The 24025-nt window shown below is 43.5% G+C and overlaps 1 protein-coding gene across 3 annotated transcripts in view; it reads right to left on the bottom strand.

Moving 5' to 3' along the window:
- STAT1 (signal transducer and activator of transcription 1) overlaps nucleotides 1-22756 on the bottom strand; it is a 41587-nt gene extending 18831 nt beyond the window's left edge. The window contains exons 1-12 of one of the 3 annotated variants that reach the window (XM_061149123.1): nucleotides 22598-22756; nucleotides 22138-22289; nucleotides 19252-19380; nucleotides 18189-18333; nucleotides 16829-16927; nucleotides 14464-14553; nucleotides 13367-13445; nucleotides 11759-11850; nucleotides 11418-11569; nucleotides 6860-7018; nucleotides 3104-3196; nucleotides 1072-1131 (exon numbers count right to left, since the gene is read on the bottom strand). In XM_061149123.1, coding sequence (XP_061005106.1) covers nucleotides 1072-1131; nucleotides 3104-3196; nucleotides 6860-7018; nucleotides 11418-11569; nucleotides 11759-11850; nucleotides 13367-13445; nucleotides 14464-14553; nucleotides 16829-16927; nucleotides 18189-18333; nucleotides 19252-19379 — 1097 coding nt within the window. In that variant the 5' untranslated portion in view covers nucleotide 19380; nucleotides 22138-22289; nucleotides 22598-22756. Of the gene's footprint in view, nucleotides 1-1071; nucleotides 1132-3103; nucleotides 3197-6859; nucleotides 7019-11417; nucleotides 11570-11758; nucleotides 11851-13366; nucleotides 13446-14463; nucleotides 14554-16828; nucleotides 16928-18188; nucleotides 18334-19251; nucleotides 19381-22137; nucleotides 22314-22483 lie in introns of all 3 variants that reach the window. The other 2 variants (XM_061149124.1, XM_061149125.1) reach the window with 2 other exon arrangements.
- Nucleotides 22757-24025: the final 1269 nt, after the last annotated feature.

Raw genomic sequence — 24025 nt, 5'->3', positions numbered from 1 at the left:
ACATATTTCCTTGTCTCTTGAATTTCAGGGGACTCTGACTTGCTTTTCCAGACACCATGGATGGGAGCAGTGCTGTGCAAGTTCCAAGGCTGGACTAGTAGGCCCAGCACGCTGCTACTTGGATCCACTTGGAACACCACGGCCATGTGAGAAAGCCCAGGCTGGCCGCTCTGACAGCCCCACAGAGAAGGGCCCAGTTATCCCAGCCAAGACCTCAGACATATAATGAGGTCATGCTAGACCACCCAGCAACAACCAGGCCAGCTCAGATTAGAAGGACCACCCACAGCCCACAGAATAATAGAAATAATAAGTTTCTGAGTTTAAGCCACCAAGTTTTGAGGTTATCTGTTATGCAGCAAAAGCTAACTGGTACAAAGAAAAACCAAAGAAGATGGGAGGAAAACAAAGGTACAAACAAAGAAGGCTATAATTACAGGAATAGAAAGAGACAAAAGCCAGAGGAAAGTGACTTGGAGTATCATAAATGGTTTTGAAACGTAGTAAACACACCAAAAGAAGCATTAAATATATCAAGGGGGAATGGTAGGGGCTAAGCCATCTTGTTCCTTAATGTAAGTGCCTAGGTCACTGCTAGTTTGGGTTCAGGGTCTAAGGACAAAACAGGATAGACCTGCTCCATTTAGACCCCTTGAGAGCCTGCCCATTCCTGGGTCCCTACTGTTCAGAAGAGACAAGTGTAAAGCCAGCAAGCTCCATACATGCCCCCCAAAATGCCGTCAGTTTCACTCCAGAAACAGGCCCACGCTGGCCAAAGAATCATGGTGGCCTGGAGCCTGATCAAGTACCCCTTCTCTGGGGCTGGCCTAGCTGAGGTGGCAGCTGCTTGGAACAAGCATACATGCATAAAATGCACTCATACTTTTGTTCATTTGTAGTCTAAAAAGGCACGCTGATACCAGCTCTTAGATAAAGTTCCCAATACCCAGAAATTAATGGTTTAAATGGGCTGGAATCACTAATGAATAGCCCCGCTGCATCAGTCCATGTTTGGTTAACAAAACCAACGTTTCAACAGTATATGTAGCTTTGATATTAGCGGTATCTTACTTGTCAAATAAGACTTTGACTTTCAAGTTATAATTCAGCTCTTGCAACTTCACCAGCAGCCTGAAAAGAAAAAGTCATAATTACTTTTAAAAATTATCTATTATGCCAAATCCATATTGATGAACATTTCAACAAGCCCCACCCCATCTAGTTTTTGGTTATTACGAACAATGGAACTGACATCCTTGTATGTTTACTTGGATTTTTTTTTTTTAAGTGTATTTGTAGGATAAATTCCTAGATGTGAAGTTGCTGGGACAAAACTATAATATTAAATTCTGACAGCAAGCAACAGATTTTATATTCACACCAAATGTAGTGAGGGCACCTGCTTCCCCATTCTGCCTCACCAATACTGGGGTTTATCAAAATTTCTATTTTGGGCTAATTCTGTAGGTAAAAAATGGGCTTCCCTCATGGCTCGGCACTAAGAAATCTGCCTGCCAATGCAGGAGATGCGGGTTCGATCCCTGAGTCAGGAAGATCACCTGGGGAGGAAATGGCAACCCACTCCAGTATTCTTGCCTGGGAAGTCCCGTGGACAGAGGAGTCCAGCGGGCTACAGTCCATGGGATCACGAAGAGTCAGACGTGACTGAGTAACTAAACAACAACAGAGGTAAAAAATAGCAAACTTTACCCTTTACCAAAACTTGTATCTAATGCTTAACCTGTTGGGAGAAAATAAAAACTCTGACCCATAATCAGGAAAATGAGGGTCATCTCTGTAACCACTCCAGGGCAGTGTGGAAAGACAGAGGGACAGAACCCTGGGCTGAGACTCCAGTATGTTTCTGTTCTGATGAGCCAGAGGCCCAGGGAAGAGCCCCTCACGGGCTGGCTCCCTTTAGTCAAGCAGGTGTTGGGATGAGATGCTCCCCGTGCCAGTTGAGTGCTGGGACTTCACGGGTGTCAGAGTCTGCTGCCATAGCACTGGCAGCCGGGACGCAGCACCTGTGGACCTAACTCAGCGGCACCATGGAAAAAACGACCAGGGCCAACTCTGAAGGTAAGTCCAGCTCTTCTGAGTCCAGCTGCTCATCAGTAGAGGAAAAGCTATTAATAAATGAATGCAGCCATGCAAACGAAGGAAGTAAAGCTGGACATTCTTGTATGGAAACATTTCTACAATTTATTACGAAGGAGAAAAATAGTCTGCCGAACAACAGACAGCAGAACTCTGGTTTCTAAAAATGAAATATATCATGTCATATATACTTTCGCAAGTCTATGCATGAAAACCACATGTATATAAAAGTACAATGTATTTATTTACATATTCATGTACACATGGACAAAATTCTGGGAGGACTGACACCAGGCTGCTTACTGTGGTAGTCTATAGATATTTAGATCACATACAACTTTGAGAATCTGATGAAAGTTATGAACAAACACACTCACCAGAAAAATGTACCAGTCATTTATACACACTGCATCCATTTCAGGGGGAACATAAAGCTCAGATTATAGGCTCATGCTCAAGAGGGGATGAGGCTACTGGGAACTTTTATTCTCTACCATGTGCAGTTCTGCAATTTTGAATTGCTATTTACAGTAAACATTCATTACACCTATAACTGGAAAAAACTGTGGGGTGTGTGTATATACACACATATCTTTGTTATATTTCTAGTTGAATAGAAAAGACCCTTAGATATTCTAAGTAAGAATTCATATTAAAATACCTACTGCAAGATTATTTCCTCTAAAGCACCCCTCTATATAATCATGTTGTGGAAGGAAGCTGGGGTGCAAATTTTGTGATAGGAGGTATGGAAAGAAAGTTAAACTGAAAGTGTTAGTCACTTAGTCATGCGACCCTTTGCGACCCCATGGACTGTAGCCCTTCAGGCTCCTCTGTCCATGGAATTCTCCTGGCAGAATACTGGAGTGGGTTGCCAGTTCCTTCTCCAGAGGATCTTCTCGGTGCAGATGAGCCCAGGTCTCTTGCGTTGCAGCGGGATTCTTCACCATCTGAGACACCAGGGCAGCCCTAAGGAGGGGTGGGGCTTCCATCTTCTCTTTTTTACCTCAGTTTCACGGTGAACTGGACTCCAGTCTTCAAGACCAATGGCCTCTGAGGGTGAGTTGGCATGCAGGGCTGTCTTTCCACCACAAATGAGCTATAAATACCCAGCAAAGGATAAATTAGCATTTCCATTAAAGTTGAGGCAGTAAAAAGTTATTTTCCCTAAGGAGGAGAGGGGGCTAGAGGACACAGTCTAAAAAACAGTTGAAAAACTTCTAATCAGTTGGATGAATAAGCTGAAGTTTTACAGTCAATAAAGACATCCCCAAGCCTAACAGATGCACTCAACAAAGTCAGTAATTGCAAAGATCTGTGACACTCTTCAACAATGAAAATTCTCAATTGGATTCTCTTCATTTACAAATTTAAGAATCAAATTTGCTCACTCAACAGTGTGGTGATCATTTTGCAACATACACAAATATCAAATCACTATTGTTGTATAACTAAAACTAATATAATGTTAATATATCAATAATATCTCAATTTAAAAATAAAAAACAGTAACATAAAAACAAATTTTACTAGTTGAAAATGAACCAAGTAGCATAGTGCTTACCACCATGCTTTGAAACTTATATTTTAACATCCTTTGGAAAATTTCTATTCTAGTAAAATTATTTAGCAATATTTATTACCTAATAAACACTTCCAAATAGTAATTTTCATTTAAAAAAAGAATAAAATATACACTCCAAAACCCAAGTAAATGTCCTTGATTATTTCAAAATCAAGGTAGGGAGTAAAAGTTGAGTGCATCTATTTCAAAATCCAACATTTGTACATTCCTGTCTGGACTTTAGCCACAGGGAACAGAAGACATTTTTATTATGTCAAGTTAGCATTTAAAAACTGCAATATGAAAAAATAAATAAATAAATAAAAACCGCAATATGAACTCTACTCTTCTAGTCAGGGCCGTTTATTGACCTACTAAGCGCACTGGGAACACCTAGCCCTGGGTAAGGCACTACATAAGGCCCTGGTGGTAGAAGAAGATGGCAAAGGCACATCTCTGTCTATGAAGACCTTCCAATTTACAACAAAGATAACAGAAATGCATAGACAATGATACAACAAAATCCAGAACAGGAGAAGAATAAATAATGAACTATAGCTCTGGAAGGGAGACAGTGTCTGCCCAGAAACCCTGGCAAAGTTTCATGATGGGATATACACGGAAACATTGAGGATGCAGTTTCAAAATGAGCTACCAGAGAAGAAAGCTCTGAGGCAGAGGAACTATTGTTGGGAGAGGCATGGAGAAGCAGATGTCCAGAGTGGGCACCAGGTCAAATCTGCCTGGAAATGGGGTGCATGCAGAAGCAAACGCGGAACGGCTGGTGAGGGCCAGGCTGTGGGGGTGGGACCTTGGTGACCAGATGAGGGGCTCCCCTCAGAGTAGCAGGTGATGAAAAATCAAGCAGAACTCTGCTATGGCAGAGCACAGAGTCACAGGGACTAGGGAAGAAGGGGCTGCGACGGAACCATTTGAAAAGCTACCATGTAAGAGTTCAGTAGAGAGCTTGAAATGTGATGAGACCATGGAATAGGAAAGAGAGAGCAGGTCCTTGGCTAAGAGGAGACTCTGCCTTGGGCCCGCCGGTGTAATAAACTGCACTCCGCTATCTGCATTGTCCTTCTGAGTGAGTTTGTTTCCCGGAAAGCGTGGCTATAACATTTGGTGCGTTGGCCGGGAAACTCCTCACTTTGAGGAGACAGGTCTCATTTGAGGCCACCCCGAGGCTTTGTAGCTTGAATCTCCTAGAGGGGGGAAGGCGCCTCGCCCCTCTGGAAGGATTCTGCTTCTCAACACCCGGACCTTTCACGTCAGCAAGTAGTGGACGGCAGCAGGGGAACTGAGTGCTCAGTTAAAGTTGCAGGTATTGTCCCTTATTCCATCACACCAGAGCAAAGAAGGCATACCACGCTGACCCGGAGGACGCCGAGTGGACCACCCAGAAGGACCCCACCGACCCACGGGAAACCAAGATCATTCTGAGGAGGAAGAAGAAAACTAGGTCCCAGACGAGCCCTCTACAGGATGGAGCTGGGTAAACGACTCCTGCTGCTCGGCCTCACCAATGCAATTCTGAACTTGGGTATGTGGGGCTATGCCCCTGTCAGTAATAGACAGACTCCCCTGGTGGGTATCGTCACTCCGTTATGGGGACTTTAACAACAGAAAGGAACTTTCCTGTCTCTCACCAACCATAACCTTTCTTTGCCCTCTGGTGTTAGAAGAAGCCATCAATGGGCCAGGGACATAGGGTTACATTTAACATGAACACCAGCCTTACGGAGATAACAAAGGCTTATACCTCATATGTGAGAATTAAAGACGAACAGGGCTCCCTTACAAAAGGGGGACAGGCCTCCCGGTGCCTTGAGCAATACTGCCAGGTCTGGGATGAATATTTCTGGATGACTCCTGAGAAAGGACAGTTGATTGCCCCTGCTAGTATTTGCTGGGAACAAAAAGAACAGAAAGGTGGATTTGGAGACCACTCCCTAGACCCAAAAGAATTGTTATTTGTGCCCTGAACAATGTAAACAAATCTTGGAAGTTACCTATCACCCCAATCAGTCTGCTCAGTGGCCCGGTTCCGACTGGAAATATAATCCTGGAATCCGCTGGGTAGCCCCCAATGGGACCCAGTGGCTCTGTGGGCTTAACTTATGGCCATGGTTACCAGTTGGCTGGGTGCAGCGTTGCACATTAGGATTTGCTTTCGCCCATGGCAGAATTAAGCCTAGCCTATACCAGCCTCCAGTAAACCTGCCTTATCTGCATGCAAGATGGACACGATCTGTGTTCCAATGGTATGACTATGTTGCTGCCTTGTTTATCATACTGCTTTGTGGGCCCTGCTTCCTACAATGCCTCGTGAATTTTGTAACCCAGAGGTTGACAGCATTCTCTCATGTGGGTGGCAGGAGGGCTAAGGTACAATATATCTCAATAAATGATGCTCATTATGGAAACTAAGAGCATCAAGAGGGGGGAATGAAGAAGGAATTCATAGGGCCTGGACTCCATCTCAGGCCTGTCTGTGCTGATCGTGCGCGGCCACCTCTCCAGTGGACTCTGAACTCTGTGCTTAGCGCCTGTGGGAATGACAATGGAAGGATAAGACCCCCCTCTGGGCAGGGGAATGTTGAAGAAGAGAAAACAGACACTAATCACCCCTGCCTCCGGACACTATCTATCAGAATGTAAGCACAGGCTTATCGGTTATTAACTATTTGGAATGTAACTGCGGGCTTATTGATTATTGACTGTTTGAACACATAACACGTGAATGATGGGGTTATTGTAGTTGTATTTACCCTTCCTTTGTTTATGTAAGTCTCAAGGTAGTGGGTTTGGACGCGTACACATGGGGTATAAAAGATTTTCACAAATGTTGGTCGGGGTCCTTGGCTAAGAGGAGACTCTGCCTTGGGCCCGCCGGTGTAACAAACTGCACTCCGCTATCAAAAAAAAAAAAAAAAAGGAAAGAGAGAGCAAATACAAGTTAGACTCAACAGGTCTCATCACAGACTGGCCAGGGAGAAGGAGATGGGTCACTGGAGTAGGAGGTCACAAGAAAGACAGGCCCTTGGCATAAACAGGGATTCAGGAAGACCCGGCTCAGGGAAGCCATAAACATCTTTACACACTCTACCAAACCCTTCTAAATTATCTGAATTACCATAAAATTTTCCTCTGGGTAAAATAACTGCAAAAGGTGCAAAAACATCTTGCTCAAGTTACCTCTGAATGAGCTGCTGGAAGAGGTTGAAGGTGCGGTCCCATAAGGCTTGCTTGTTTTTGGTGATGGGGTCATGTTCATAGGTGTATTTCTGTTCCAACTCCTCAAGCTTTTTAAGCTGCTGACGAACCTGCTGCAGACTCTCCGCCACTATGGTAAACCTGGGAAGGTACAAGCCATGGAGTCTTCATCAGAAACAGCCGCCAAGCAGTCTGGATTCAGAGAATCATGGAAACCAACAAGCACTGTTTACAGACAACACGTGATGCTATCTGCCCAGCTTTGCAGTGCAGGGAGAAACAGAGAACAAATCTTGTCTTGGTGTAAAGTGAAAAAGTCAAAGTGTTAGTTGCTCAGTCGTGTTAGTTGCTCTTTGGGACCCCATGGACTGTAGCCCCGCCAGGCTCCTCTGTCCACTGAATTTCCCAGGCAAGAACAATGGAGTGGGTAGTCATTCCCTTCTCCAGGGGATCTTCCTGACCCAAAGATGAAACCTGGGTCTCCGGCACTGCAGGCGGATTCTTTACCATCTGAGCCACCAGGAGTCATTATTTGTGAGAAAAAACCAACATGCACTGAATGATTACAGCCCAAATAAAACGCCTCTGCACCCGCCGAGATGGACGTGAGCCGAGATGGACGTGAGCAGAGATGGACGTGAGCAGAGATGGGGCGGGGGAGTGGGAGCTTCTAGGGCAGTGGTCCCCAACCTCTGGGGCCTAATGTCTGAAAATATGAGGTGAAGCTGATGTCATAGAAATAAAGTGCACAATAAATGTAATGTGTTATTGAATCATCCTGAAACCATCCCCCCACCCTGTCTGTGAAAGAACTGTCTTCCAACAAACCAGCCCCTGGTGCCAAAAAGTTTGAGGACTGCTGTCTAGGGAATCTTCTAGGGAATCTTCTTGAAGTCTAGGGACTTCAACTGAGTTATCATATAATTGGGACTTAAACGCACAGGGTAAAGGGGGCGGGGTGCAGAGGGAGGGGACATGATAAGGCAGACACTCTAGGAGGTGATGTGGCGGCAGTGAGGGGCCCCTGCAGATTTTATATCAGGGCAGTGACACTGTGCAGGGAGGAGGAAGAAGGCAACCTGGAGTCAAGGCAGCAAGACAGAGGGCGGATACAAGCCGGGTTAGGAGGAGACAAGGGAACAGGGGTTACCACGTCACTGACCTGAAAGAGAGGCAAGGTACATAATCTAACCATTATCAGACACTCAAAATATGTATAAACCAAGGAGGAAAGCTGCCGACTACTCTCAGGTTCCTCCATCCTGACAGTAAACCAAAGCTGATGGAGCCTCTGAGCGGTGTTGGACTGTGGAAGTCCTGGCCTGGAGTGATAAGAGCATCAACTCCCCAGTGAAAAACATCTCCTCCAGTTGGTGTTTTCAGTCCTTGAGTCCAGGTCACAGCCCCAAAAGCACAGCCCGTGGGTGTGAAATGAGAGGCAGGATAACAGTCGCAGGCGGGCGCGTCCCACAAGGATTCTAACCCAGTGATTCCCAATCCTGTTTGGGCCGAGGGACACAAGAAAATGCTGACAATTCTTGCACAGCACAGTGGGGGACAATGGAGGGCATTCACACCTCCACAAGAGGCTCCATGTGGCCCAAGATGATCAGAGGGGCTCTAGACAATGAGGACCTCACCCCACTCCTGGGGGAAAAGAAACAAAAACAGCAGTCCAGAAAGTAATCTCATGAGATCTTTGGTCCTTGGGCCCTTCAGAACTGCTCCAGGCCACCACCCACTCCTGCCCACTGACTCGACTGCTTCCACCTGGTCTGCTCAGCTCTGTCCGTCCTCCCTGGGCTCTGCTCAAACCTTCGGCTCAGTTCAGTCGCTCAGCCACGTCCACCTCTTTGCGACCCCACGGACTGCAGCACGCCAGGCTTCCCTGTCCATCACCAACTCCCAGAGCTTGCTCAAATTCATGTCCATCAAGTCGGTGATGCCATCCAGTCATCTCATTCTCTGTTGTCCCCTTCTCCTCCTGCCTTCTATCTTTCCCAGCATCAGGATGTTTTCCACTGAGTCAGTTCTTCGCATCAAGTGGCCAAAGTATTGGAGTTTCAGAATCACTCCTTCCAATGAATGATCAGGACTGATTTCTTTTAGGATTGACTGGCTTGATCCCCTTGTAGTCCAAGGGACTCTTAAGAGTCTTCTCCAACACCACGGTTCAAAAGCATCAATTCTTAGGTGCTCAGCTTTCTTTATAGTCCAGCTCTCACATCCATACATGATGGTTGTGAAAAACCATAACTTTGAATAGACGGACCTTTGCTGGCAAAGTAATGTCTCTGCTTTTTAATATGTTATCTAGGTTGGTCACAGCTTTTCTTCCAGGGAGCAAGCATCTTTTAATTTCATGGTTGCAATCACCATCTGCAGTGATTTTTGAACCAAAGAAAATAAAGTTTCACTATTTCCATTGTTTCCCCATCTATTTGCCAGGAAGTGATGGGACCGGATGCCATAATCTTAGTTTTTTGAATGCTGAGTTTTAAGCTAACTTTTTCACTCTCCTCTTTCACTTTCATCAAGAGGCTCTTTAGTTCTTTGCTTTCTGCCATAAGGGTGGTATCATCTGCATATCTGAGGTTATTGATATTTCTCCCAGCAATCTTGATTCCAGTTTGTGCTTCATCCAGCCCAGGAGTTAGCACAATGCATTCTGCATGTAAGTTAAATAAGCATAGTAACAATATACAGCCTTGATGTACTACTTTCCCAATTTGAAGCCAGTCTGTTGTTCCATGTCTGGTTCTAACTATTGCTTCTTTACCTGTATACAGATTTCTCAGGAGGCAGGTCAGGTGGTCTGGTATTTCAGTCTCTTTCAGAATCTTCCAGTTTGCTGTGATCCACACAGTCAAAGGCATTGGCGTAGTCAATAAAGCAGATGTTTTTCTGGAACTCTCTTGCTTTTTCAAAGATCCAGCAGATGTTGGCAATTTGATCTCTGGTTCCTCTGCCTTTTCTAAATTCAGCTTGAACATCTGGAAGCTCATGGTTCACATACTGTTGAAGCGTGGCTTGGAGAATTTTGAGCGTTACTTTGCCAGTGTATGAGATTTTGCTGATGAGTGCAGCTGTGCAGTAGTTTGAGCATTCTTTGGCATTGTCTTTCTTTGGAATTGGAAAGAAACCTGACCTTTTCCAGTCCTGTGGCCACTGCTGAGTTTTCCAAATTTGCTGGCATATTGAGTGCAGCATTTTCACAGCATCATCTTTTAGGATTTGAAATAGCTCAACTGGAATTCCAGCACCTCCACCAGCTTCGTAGCGATTCTTCCTAAGGCCCACTTGACTTCACATTCCAGGATGACTGGCTTTAGGTGAGTGATCACACCATCATGGTTATCTGAGTCATGATCTTTTTTGCATAGTTCTTCTGTGTATTCTTGCCACCTCTTCTTAATATCTTCTGCTTCTGTTGGGTCCATACCATTTCTGTCCTTTACTGTGCTCAATTTGCATGAAATGTTCCCTTGGGATCTCTAATTTTCTTGAAGAGATGTCTAGTTATTCCCATTCTATCGTTTTCCTCTATTTCCTTGCACTGATGATTGAGGAAGGTTTTCTTATCTCCTTGCTATTCTTTGGAATTCGGCATTCAAACATCCTCAGAGCAGACCAGAAATACAGGCCTTTCTGTCTCTATTCTATCCTCAGACTTAAATACAAAAATCAGAGAAATGAATCTCCATTTAAATAAAGGGCCTGCCTGGCTCACCAGTGTTGACTGGGAAAGTCCTGGAGTTCCCAGAATAGTATGGGAACCTCCACGACCAGGCTCCAGCCTCTTGTCTGCTCTGTTTTCTTCCTTCCTTATCTGGCATCCGACTCTCTAGCCACCCAATGTAAGAACTTTGGGCCCAGGTCCTTCCCCCGCTGCTGCTTCTGTCCACACCTTTCTCCTCTCTGGTCTGTGAAGTTTTTTCCTGTTCACTCCCAAGTCAGTGCAAGGCCATTTTGTCTCCTTTATCTTTCCTGGTGACTCCTTCCTTCATCCTCCATGGACTCCGAATGGTCTCTGTTAGAACCTTGGCAATCTTTCACCAAGTAGTTATTACCACGTCCATCTCCCATCTCCCCAGTGAAAGTTCTTTGCTGGCAACAACCAAGAATCATTCGCCTTGTGTTCCAGGTCCTAGCCCAGTACCTGGCATACTGCATATAATAAATATTTACTAGATGGATGGCTGAATGAGTGGCCCACTGTTATTTCATGTAAGCCTGGAAAATGCCTCGAGCCCTTTCATTTTTAATAAAACACTGGGACTTATGTTGTTAAATGTGCTGTGTGATGACCATGTCACTGTGTGTTGGCATAGTCAAGTGACACATCCCACAGTGCGTGTCCAGCAGGGAGAGAAGTGCTCCACACCAAGCTGAGCACGGCCACAGGCGTGATTCCAGGGCAAGAAGCAGCTGGATTACGTCCAACTCCAAATGGAAGTTTTCACGGGGTCCGTGCAACTGACACAGCCTGAATGTTCACTCTACAAGTTTATGCAGCTCACCAATCAGCTGCCAGTCTTACCAATTTTGCAGCTGATCCAGGCAGGCATTGGGGGGCCCCCCAATACAGGCACTCTGCTGTCTCCGCTTCCACTCCACCAGTTCATCATTAATCAGGGCTTTCTGGGTAAGTTCGGTGGCATTCAACAACTCTATTATTTTGAGAACGACTTCCTAAAGGGAGAGAAAGACACACAGTGAAATAAACACATCTTTAATCATGGAATTTTATTCTTTCCTCTCAACTGGGGCACTAAGCCAAGTGGTTATAAAAAATAATTTTTGCCTCATTTCTAAATTTCAAGTTCATTATTTACAGTCTGTGACAAAAGTACTGTGTTATTCTGGAACGTGAAATGCTACCTTTCTCTTATTGTCCAGCATTAAGTACATCTTCTGGAGTAACAACTGTTCTTGTTTCTGATCATTCTTTGCCACGCCGTTGGTTTCATGTTCTGTGAATTGGGAGAGACAGCAGATAAACAAAAATGTGAGACGACAAGACCAACTGAAGGCAAGATTCACATACATTTAGGGAAAATATGACCCAAATGCTATCTGAAGACAGGTCCAAGCTTGGTCTTCATCAATCACTATTGAACAAAACAAAAAAATACCGGAACAGGACACTCTGAAACAAAGTCCTTGTTTTCAATGGCTCATGTAAATGACAAATAGTACTGTCTGGTTCTTAAGTCACTGTCAGAATATTACCTTAATGAACATAAGGGACAAGATTAAAAACCTCAGTTTAAAACAAAATTGATACAAAGCATCTCCGTGGCTTTGAAAGAGAAGCAAACAACTTGGAAAAGTGTCATTGAGGTTTCTTTCTCTGGTATTTTTATTCACATTATTACAAATAATGTTTCCATTTTATCATGACATCCTCCAAGGACTGCTAGGGTAACAGCAGTACTCTGCTTGTTCTACACAGTAAACACTTTGAGGTTATTTTCAGTGGACATCCTGTCATCATTAAAAACAAGCAACAACAACAAAATAGAGTAAAATTGCTCTAAAACAAGGGGAAAATGCTGAACTTCACCTCTAGTGTGCACACACAGAGCTGGAACATTTGAAGAAACTTTGGGGATTAGGGTGGGGAACTCCAAACACCTATCCATCTATGTCCATCAGTAGGTGAAGCACAGTAAGTGAATAACACAACCAGTGGGTGTCAACGGGGGGTGATTTTGTCGCCCAGAGGTCACTTGGCAACATCTGGAGACAGTTTTGAAATGGCAACCCACTCCAGTACTCTCGCCTGGAAGATCCCGTGAACAGGGGAGCCTGTCAGGCTGCAGTCCACAGGGTCGCAGAGTCAGACAGGGCTGAGCGTGCGATCACACACTGGCAGCTCTACTGCCGCCGGTGGGCAGCGGGCAGGGACGCAGCTGAACCCCCGACAGTGCCCAGCTTGCTGTCATTGTCGGTTATGTCCAGCATCTACAACCCCACAGACTGCAGCCCACCAGGCTCCACTGTCCATGGTATTTCCCAGGCAAGAACACTGGAGTGAACTGCCATTTCCTTCTCCAGGGGATATTCCCAACCCAGGGATCGAACCCACATCTCCTGCATTGGCGGGCAGATTCTTTACCACTGAGCTATCAGAGTATCTCACAACGCACACAACAGTCTCCAAAATGAGGTTGTGTGTGTGCTCAGTCATGTCCGACTCTTTGCAACCCCATGGACTGTGGCCTGCCAGGATCCTCTGTCCATGGGATTTTCCCAGCAAGAATACTAGAGTGGATTGCCATTTCCTCCTCCAGCAGAACATGGTTATCTGGCCCAAAATGTCAATAGCACTGAGGTTAAAAAACCCTGACCTGGTCATCAAGAAGTCAACACTAGTAATTAAGTCATAAAATATTTGGTAAATATGAAGGAGTACTTGCCTTTGCTAGCTAGTGTAGGCAGAAAAAATTACAGGCAATGGACACTGCTTTAAATGTTAACTCTTACCTCTGTTCTGCAAGGTTTTGCATTTAAAGTCATATTCATCTTGCAAATCTTCTAGGGTCTTGATTTCATGTTCAATACTCTACAAGTAAAGACATAAACAAGTTTTCCACCATACTCTGAACAAAGACTTTAGGACACAGATTATTGTTTCTATAGGACCCAGAAAATCACGGATACAATCCTGCTCTCTCGAAGATGAGTAAGATTCATAAAATCCTGCTCTCTCAGAGATGAATAAGATTCATAAAATTCTAATAGTGAATAATTTCTACTTAATTAATAAATATATAATAACCATTTTAGAAAACAAAACATATGCCTATTTCTGGACTGGGCCTCTTGATGTCTATTTATTTAATGAAATGTTTCCCTCAGAGGCAGCAAGGTAAAGCTGCTCCAAATAACCTGTTTGATAAAATGCCATCTGAAGCACAAAGTCAGAGTCATGCTAGTGTGACCTGGAGACCCTCCAGGAGAGCAGGCTCCTCAACAGAAAGCCCGCTTTCACAGACACAGGTCCAGTGCAAAGCTGGACTCCTCACCCTCTCCACGCAGCCCCACAGCAGAGGGGAGTGAACATATACCACCAAGGGCACCGCTCCCGTAGGTGGTCTAGGAAGTTCTATCTTAAAGTTATTGCAGATGTTTTACTCTAATCAGAATATGTCAGAAATTTCCTTCCCTGAGATGTTTTTGTTCCCCATCCAAGCCTTGGAATAAAACAGGTGTTTGAGGAAGACTACGTTCATCCTGGGGTTCTATGTAACCCCAGGAACATGCCAATTTAAGAAGTGAAGCCATAAGCAGCAATAGCTTGTTGACTGGGTGATGGGGCAAAGTCCACAGTTACTGCATGATCTTACAAGGAAGGAAAAGATAAGCTCCACGTTTGGAAGTTATAACACGGGCCATAAATATCTATCTGCTCATTGGTTGCATCAACTTGTTTACTTAGAGATTGGAATTTGGGGGAAACTTTTCTTCTCAACTACTTAAAAAACTGAAACCAGTTAAAATGTTTACACTAGGGCAACTGAAACTTTTATCCCCCCTATAAAAAGTTACAGAGAGTATGTATACATTTATTCAGTACTCACCATAACTTTGTCTTTCACATTTCTGACTTTGCTGTCAAGCTCCTTCTGTTTGTCTAACATTACAGTGCTCTGAATATTCCCGGACTGTGCCTGTAATGGAAGGTACGTGGTTAGCAGCCATGCCTTCCTCTGTTGTATTTACCTGCTGGTTAAGCTCCAAAGTCAAGTCTATATCCTGTGCCCCGCCTAACTCTCAGACCTTCCAGAAGCTCCTACAGGCCTCCCACATGAGTGTGCAAAAGAAAAGCTCAGTTCTCAAGGCCCTGGAAAGTGCTGGCAAACTGTGAACAAGCCTATAGAAAGACTAGGCTCAGTTCACATCTAAACTAAACAAATAGTGTATCTAGAATTTTCCATTAGTTCATACAGTTGCCTGCGACCACACAGGAATTTATTTGAGGGTTTCTCAAATGCTGTAGAGAAGATTATTCTTATTTACCCTGTCCTTATTTCTCTCAAAGTCATGCAATTCAGTGTGGTCACCCGATCAGCATCACCTTACCACCTGGGAGCTTGTTGGAAATACAGAATCTCAGGTCCTAATTTGATCACTGAATCAGACACCCCATTTGGACAAGATTCCAGATAATTGAGAGGCATATCAAAATTGTACAGAGAAAGACAAATACCACAAGATATTGTTTGTGGATATGTGGAATCTAAAATAATGATCTGATACCCCCAGACATCCAGGACCGTCCCCCAAAGCCCAAGAGGGCCTTGCTTCTCTTGGTCACAGCTGAACAGTCCACTAACCTCCTCCAAAGGGGTCACTGATAACTCAGTGTCCTCTGACGGGCTTAAAATAAATCAAAAGCCGACAAGCCTTCCAAACCCAAGAGACGGGGCTGACCTGGCAGAGCAGGAATCACCTCCTTCACTTTCTAGTGCTGCCTCGGGGCCAAATGTGAGGAGGGAAAGGTTTAGGTACCCCAAGGTGAACAGTTTACTCTCCTGCCCATCTGCTCTTGGCTGACCACTCAAGCCCATCTGAGACACAGAGTGGCCCGCTGCATAATGCTGTTACAATGAAAAATCCACATGATAATCAAAATTTCCTGGTGAGAGTCTCCCAGGTACAGGCCATACTGAAGAAGGCACCCTCTCTCAGAGGCAGCAATGTGGCCGGCTTTTCCTCTTGACACTTCTGTTCACTAGGATGAATGAGCCAGCGTAAGCTTGCAACCAATAATATGTATCTTTAAATGCTTACTGCAGCAAAGAGCTTTCAGTGTGACAGGAACTAAACACCCAGGGAGGCAGCAATCATAGGGACTGGGCAAATGCTCAAAAAGTGCATGGAAAACGGCATATTCACTGTCTCTACTTAAACTCTCTCTCTCCACCCCTACCTCCCAATCTCACAGCTCAGTTTATTAGTTATTCCTTAGAGAAATGGACATAGGAAGCATTCCACTGTGTATTCTGACCTTCTTCCCCGATAATGGAATGATCTCAGCCACAACAACTCAAACCACAGTGGTTTCACTGTCTGCTGGGTTGTTCCCACCACCCCATCAATGAAAGGCATGAATAAATGCCACGGTAACTTCAAAAAACTGAACCCTGATCACCAGGAAGGTCTGTATTAGGATTAGTAAAATCATTATTTAAAAAATCTTGGTTATGGTATAACTGACTCATTCACTGTTTGGATGTCTTAGATACCTAAGGGATATCTCAGTACCATCCAAAACAAAGCTGCTGATTTCCCTATCAACCCATTCTTTCCTAAAACCTACTGTGTCCTGCCAAAACCCTACTCCTGTCTCTTTCCTATCTTCCCCAGCTTAATAAACAGTATCTCCAAGTAACCCAAGTCACAAATCACAGTTATCCTAGACTCTGCTGCTTCTCACTTCCACATCAGATCCTTCAGTGTAAGCCGTTTTGGTACCACGTGCAGAACATAACGGAATCTGCCCACGTCGTCCCACCTCCACCGACTGCGCCTCGACCTCACCTACTTCCCCTCTGCTCCCTCAGTCTGTTGCAAGAGCCCGCTAGCCATCTGCTGCTTCCTTTCCTACCCTGGTACTTCAGAGATGATGCCTGACCCTGACCTAAAGAAATAACCCAGCACTCCACTACTGTCCACATTGTATCATGCTTTATTATCTTTACAGCAACTATCACAACCTGAAAAGGTTTTTCAAACCTAGAATGACTTCTACTATAATAGGGTCCTTTCTCAAAGTCTGGGTCTGTAACATCTTGATACTTATTTTTCCCCACTTCTTGGGGGCAATAAAATCAGAGAGCTAGTCACCACTGCCTTGAAACAGGGCCTCAGTAATACTTGCTGGATGACTGAATGAATGTTTATTGCTTTATTATCCTTTATGTTCAATTAGGAAAAAAGTACCTGGCTGATTCTCTGGGCATGATCCAAGATCTTTCTTTCCTCCTTCAGACAGTTACAGATGATCATAGACATCAGTATTGGGTCTTCCTGAAAATTATCCTAGACATGGGTTGTTAGAATAAAAGTAAATTAATCTTCAGAATATTTAAACCTCTGCATATCATACACTGAAATGAGTTTGTTCATCCTGCACTTACTAAATCCTATATGAGCTATTTTTTGGTAACATCAAAATATTCTTTTCGCATATTATGACTAAAACTGCTTCAGATGTCCAACTAACTGCAGGTTCCTAAATTACTTCTTGATTAAAAAAACAAGTATTTTTGTATACAGTTCCTGTAATATTTTTCATTTTTGTTGCTCTTGGGCCCAGTTCTCTTGTTACAATCCTGAGACAATGAAAATGATACAAAAGTTATCCAGATTATTCCTCAATCTGATGGTCTCTGCTTCGAATCAGACCAAAGACATTCTTTTCAGTTTTTCTGCTTTCTTGTCAAAGGTAGTTTGCAAAGTACTGCAATTGTGCCTCTCTTTATAACAGGTATAATTAAATCAACTCTGTAGGAGAGGAAATTTCTGTAAAGTTAATCTGGCTTTCCCATTCACTGGTATTATAAAATCATACATACATTCACAGAGGGGGGAAAAAAGGTTCTAATTAAGTTGAACAGTCTGGTTGTGAGGAATAAAACAAGAAAATGACAGTACTCACCTCCATTAAAACAGAAAAATTCCATTAATACAGAAGTAAAAATGGTTATCAGGTTTATGGGGTGCTGAAAGTACTTGTGAAGAACTCCTAAAACTCTGACGTATACTCTCTCCTGCCTGCAACTCCCTTTCACTTTTTCTTCCAAGGGAGGGCAACTCCAGCAGAAGCAAGGCAAGGTGGGGTCCAACTCCAGTTTACCACCTCATTCCTGGGCCTCAGAGACATCAAACCTTTCTGGACTTACTCTTCATCTGTCTACTAAGCACTCAGACTGGACTCATCACTAAAGTTCCTTTGAGCTTAAACATGTTACTACAGCTCACTGCTCTTAACATATAACCCTTTTTCTTAATGACTTAAATATCAACAACTTTAAGTAAGATTATAGCACAAAATTTCTCTCAGAACTACTTATGCCTAAGTGATAGCCTGAAGCTTGAAAATTCCTTATGTTTACAAAATGAATTGATATTTTATTTTACTTCTGCTATAAAGTATTACCTGCATAAAGGCAGTTTATTGACAGTCTCTGTAATTTCCTAAATACCAATGAGAATGTACTCAATAATATTTGCTGAATGAAAAACCTCTCTTGCGTAAACATGGAAGCATTTCAACTAAAACACAAAACGAAGGTCATACCTGAAGGTTACGCTTGCTTTTCCTTATGTTATGTTGCAATAAAAAATTATTCTCCAAAGAAAAGCGACTGTATTGATCATCCAGCTGTGATAGCAGGTCATGAAAACGGATGGTGGCAAATGAAACATCGTTGGCAGCATGCTCCCTAGGAGGGTCAAAATGTACACATTTCATTTAGATACTACTTCCTTTGTGGCACAGTTGGTAAAGAATCCGCCTGCAATGTGAGAGACCTGGGTTCAATCCCTGGGTTGGAAGATCCCCTGGAGAAGGGAAAGGCTACCCCCTCCAGTATTCTGGTCTGGAGAATTCCATGGACTGTGTAGTCCATGGGGTTGCAAAGAGTCGGACACAACTGAGTGATTTTTACCTTTAAACCAACAAAATAAACACTGTTTTCCATAATGAAATGATTAAAAATAACTTAAAAGTGTTTTCCTGGCTTTTAGTCCCTTCTTTTGAAGCTGACAGTGCTTTTAGCAGCAGGGAGTATAGTATTTCTATTATATAACATTAGCATGAACAATTCTAGTACACCAAGCTGGTGCATAAAGCTATCAACGGTGATTATCTCTGGAGTCAAAAAATCAACAGGAGCCTTCATTTTCTATGTCAAACACTTTCAGAACATTTAAAATATTTGCAATGAGCTAAACAATAAATTTTAAAACAGAACATTTATCAGTTTTAAGAGCTATTTCCTTAACTGCATTACTTTATACTTCTCATAAGTATTCTACCACGACTTGGCTTTAACTTACCTCTTTCTATAACCTGGATCCTAGCTTGGAAAATAATTTGTATCAGCATGATGTAACTTGTTCAAAGCATTTAGGAGGATGTATAATTAAATTGAAAAGTACATAAAATTAATGACTAATGCATTTAGCTTTCTAGAGACATATGACATTTTTCAAGTCAACACTCTTTTTTTGCAACAGATAATCCCAACGGCTACTGATGAGATTCATCTGCTAGTCAGTGTAGTTCCAAGTCATTCAATCAACAAGTTATTTTAAGAGTGTAGAAAAACTCCTCCTTTTATCAGATGAGTTTTCCTTACCAGTCTTGCTTTTCTAGCCACTGTGCCAGATATTGTCTGATTTCCATGGGAAAACTGTCATCATAGAGCTGGTGAACCTGCTCCAGGTATTTGGACTCAAGCTGCTGAAGCTCATACCACTGTGACATCCTATAGGGCAAGAGAGCACAGATCACAAATGGAAGCCCACAGCTCCAAAGAAAGCATGTCTAGCATTGTGCTTCTTCTAAATATCTTGCTTAATCAAAAACATAATTTGTCTCAAATATACTTTTAAAATAGATGTCTATATTCCAAAACCTGTTTTGTTTTTTCATTTGGGGTCAATATCTCTTTCTTCCCCATAAAATATACGTTCAGGTCTTTGCTCAAATGCTAATGTATCAGGCAAGCCTTCTTTGGCCACCTTATTTAAATTGCCACTACCTCTCACCCCAGAAAACACTATCTCTCCTCCTTGATGTACTTTTCTCCATCGCCCTTACCACCATCTGACCTAGGACGTATTTTCCTTTTTATTTTGATTACTGTCTGTTTTTCCCACTGAAGGGAATGATTTGTCTGGGATAGTGGTAGTGCGAGGTAGGGGAAGGTTGTTCACTGAAGTATCTCCAGAACAGTGCTGGGCATTTAGTAGGTGTTCATATGCCTTTAAAATGAATCTTCACTTTTATTAAAAAGTGGAAAACACTATTTGCTTTAAGATAAATTGTAAAAACTTTCCCCAAAACTGCTCTTAGAAATTACAGAACATTTGTAATTTAATTCAAAGGACTTTAAACTGGTATTCTATATGATTCACATGATTAAAATGAATTACTTTTGTTATATATCTTTTAAAAGAGATATTTTGTTCTTGGTCTACTGCACACAACAAAGTAGCACAAAATTCTTAAATCTCAGTCATAATTTTTAAAGACTGAAACTACATTGTTAAATGCAATTTGAAAAGATAAAGTAATACTATCTCTTTAGATAACTGTAAATCAACTTTTATATAGTAACCCTGAAGATTAAAAATTAAAACAAAAATCTGATTTAAGGAAGTCTGAACATCCATCAGGAAAATGAAAAGCCTCCCTTCATCATAGTGTAAATTAGGACTTATCAGGTTGGCCAAAAGTTTCGTTCAGATTTTTGCAACCCAATATATCAGCGCACAGCTGACAATACTCTGAGCAAATGTAAGTGAATCTTGTTCTACCAGGCCTGAGAAAGGGCTCTGGATTTTCAAGCAGGGCATGGAAGAACATATGCATGCTTGCTGGCAAGCACATGTGTGCAAGCATGAAGTCATGTCTGCTTCATAAATTTCCCTCCAAAGGAAGGTAAGCATACGGTGGGGCCACAAAACTAACCATCACAAAACATCAGTACAAACGAACCCAAGCGAACCTTTGGTATACTTGCTGTAGCAATTTGATTTTTCACTTCAAATTTATCCTACCTGAGTAAAAGATTGCAAATTTGCAGTGCTCTTCCTCCCTGCTAAGTATCTAAAAAGGATGTGACTAAAGCAAATACGCTGGCCAGCGGGGGCTGCAACACTCTTCTTAGGTGGGTGACCACAGGTGACTCACTTCTCTATCAACAGGGTGATTAAGACTGCATGAGCTAATACAGACACGGCACCTGGCACAAAGCAGGCGATCAATAAATTCATGCTAACAAATTCAGAATCCACTCCATCTTCTCGCCAAACTTGGTACCAACACAGAATAGCAAGACCATCCCTCAATCACCTGACTTCTTCCTTTCCAGTCTCAAGACATCCTGCCTCCATGCCTCCAACACTATTTCCCAATCCAGCCTTCTGCTGCACAAGGGTTTTGACCACATCATCCTCTTGCACAAAACTGCTAGTTTGCCCAATATCTGACTGATTTCCACTCTGACACTATTCTCATCCATTCACAAAGCAACCCTGCCACCCAATCATCTACTTTTCTTCCCCTGGCTTCGCCCAACACTTCTGCTTTGCTCCAGCTGTCACTCACCCTTGAAAACAGCTTCCCCGTAAATTTTTGCCTCTTTAAATTTTACTAGCATTCAAAGACAGGTACAAACGCCATTTCTTCTTTAAGCTAAGACATACCCAGAGACAATTAAGCTTTCATTGACTTGTGCCTCACAGCATTTTGCATCTCTATTTGGGCATCAGCCCCTGTTTTCCTTGGTGGCTCAGTGGTAAAGAATCTGCCTGCCAATGCAGGAGATGCAACACACAGGTTTGATCCCTGGGTGGGGAAGATCCCCTGAAGTAGGAAATGGCAATCCACTCCAGTATTCTTGCCCAGAAAACCCCATGGACAGAGGAGCTTGGCGGGCTACGGTCTATGGGGTCGCAGAGTCAAACACAGCTTAGCAACTGAGCATGCACAGACACCCTGTCTTCCTTAAAAAAAGCTCTATGATGTCTCCCCTAAATGATGTAAGCTTCAGATTTGCTAAGACTGCCTTTTGTTTTCTTTTTAACCATCCTCTGCACTTTGGACAGTGTCCTGCACACAATATATACTCAATAGAAGTCTGCTGAACTGAAATCTAGTAGACTGAATTAGAAAGTAAAGGGCAAACCATATTATGGTCCAGCAAGTTTTGAGTCCTGCGTCAAACTGCAAACTGGATTGTGCTGGGGGCTCAAGTCTTATTTCAGTCCCATAAAAACAATCTATCCAACTTATACAAACAATATTTAAAGCACAATCAATCATACCTATTTTTCTTCCCCCAAACTTTTGGTACTAGTCAGAATTTTTTAAAGGCTAATTATATTATTTCGGGATCTGCAGGAACTAATCATCACTTTTACACTTCATGAGCATATTAAGCTCTTTTATCCTTAAACAGATATATAATTAAGTTCCAAAGTCACATACTCATTCATTTCCGTTAACATTTACTAACCTGTCACCTTGTGCCCAGCGAAGGGCTAGGGATTCAACACAAGCAGCAGCTACACACAGCACGTCAGATGCCGAGACTGTTGGGTCTGCATGCACAGGGTGCGTCTAGCTTAGACAGCTCTCTAGGGGTGGCACACGGCAAATGCAAACTTTCTGCGGAGAGAAGAAAATACGACTCTGCTGGAATGGAAGAGAAAGAGGGTAAATGGGAAGATGTATTGTTGTGGGGGAGGGGCGGGATTCTATTTCACATTTTTTTACTACCAGGGCACAATTGACTGGGGCAACCGTGCCATCACCGGAAACAACACCTGGGATATAAGTTCTTTTCCGGATGACGGATTCACCTGTCAGCACTTAAAAGCTTGAGCTCGTTGGGCATCCGTCTGCTGGGCCCCGAGGAAGCCGGTCCAGGCGCGTCCCACCCGGCACCCGGAACCCGGAACCTCACGCTCACTCACTCTGCGCGCCGGATCCCGCAGGGATAGGCGAGAGCACAGCCGTGCCTCCTCTCCCAGGCGCACCGGGTCGCCTCCGCTCTATCTGGGGTCTGACTCGCGTTCTTCCGAACGCAGCAGGATCTCTCCGCAAACTCAGCGCAGCAAAGCGAAAGTACCAGCGGAAAGAAAAGGCAGATCCTGACGCCCCGCCTTCTGCTCCCGCCAATCATCGGGCTGCTGCCGCGCTCGGCCAATCGGACGCGGCTGTTCCCCGCGCGCATCGCCTCCCCCGGCCGCTGCTCTGCCAGCCCGCTGAGTCTTTCCTTAGCCTTCGGGTAGGACTCGGGTAGGGCTCGTATTTGGAGGCCTTGAAGCTCAACTGTGTTGCAAGTTAAGGGTTATGTTTACACATATTTTAGAGAACAGCTAAAAGGAAGTTATGTGTTTGCTGAGGCCCAAACTGGGAGAGCCTTACATTAGCCCCAAATCTGAAAATCCGAGGCAGAGGACACAGGTGAGGGACATTGTCGTTCTCGAATCTCAGCTTAGCAGCTTACCTACCTCCATGTTGCTAAACTCGGAAGACGCTTTTCTGTCTTCACCTTCTGTGACCACTCAGAAACCTTCTGCGCAGCTAACACCTCCATTCTTTAACACTTATTCGTGGGCCATGATGACAACATACCTTCCTTGCGTCTTCCTACCTCTCTGGTATTTCTTTCTCCATCTCTGCCACCAAACTGCTCAGTTTTAAGTGTGGTCATGATACAGATCTGGTCTACTTTACCTACACTTCTCAGGTTGCTCTGTGTTGACCTCGTCCACAGCATCTGTGTCTTTCTAGATAATGTAGAACTTCTACAACCGTACCGTGTCCACACGACTCCTTGAGCGCCACACCCACTGTACAGCCCACATTTGACTTTCCACTTGGATGTCCGGTGAGCTCTAAAAACTAATTATATTCAGAACCATCTCATCATTTTTCTTCTTAAACATGCCCTTTTTCTAGAAATAACCCGTGCCAGAAAATTAGGAGCCACCTTTGATATTGTCTTCTCACCACCCACGCCCACACCAGTCCTCAAGCCTTGTTGACTTTTCCTCCAAATACTCTTCAGGTCTCATTGCTTCTGGTCATCTTCTGTGCCATCCTCCCTTTTCTCTCATTTGGATCTTTGCAGTAGATGCCCCAAATGGCTGCCTCACTTCAGTTCTTAACTCCCATTTAATCCATTTACCCTATAGTAGTTTGACTGGTTTGTTTGTAACTGCAAAGCAGATCATGTGTTTGCAAACCTGAAAATCCTCTGATGGCTTTCCTGAATAAAATCCAGATGTCTTAATGTAACCTATAAAGCCTTGGTTTCCCTATCACTTTCTTTAACCTCATCTTGTGCCACTCTTTCCTTACTTCAGCAGGGGTTTTTTGTTTTTTTTTTCCTCCTT

This window comes from Dama dama, chromosome 8 (assembly GCF_033118175.1).
Source record: "Dama dama isolate Ldn47 chromosome 8, ASM3311817v1, whole genome shotgun sequence".
Lineage (NCBI taxonomy): Eukaryota > Metazoa > Chordata > Mammalia > Artiodactyla > Cervidae > Dama > Dama dama.
Note: the sequence above shows the minus strand (reverse complement) of the source record. Positions and strands in the feature narration are given on the sequence as shown.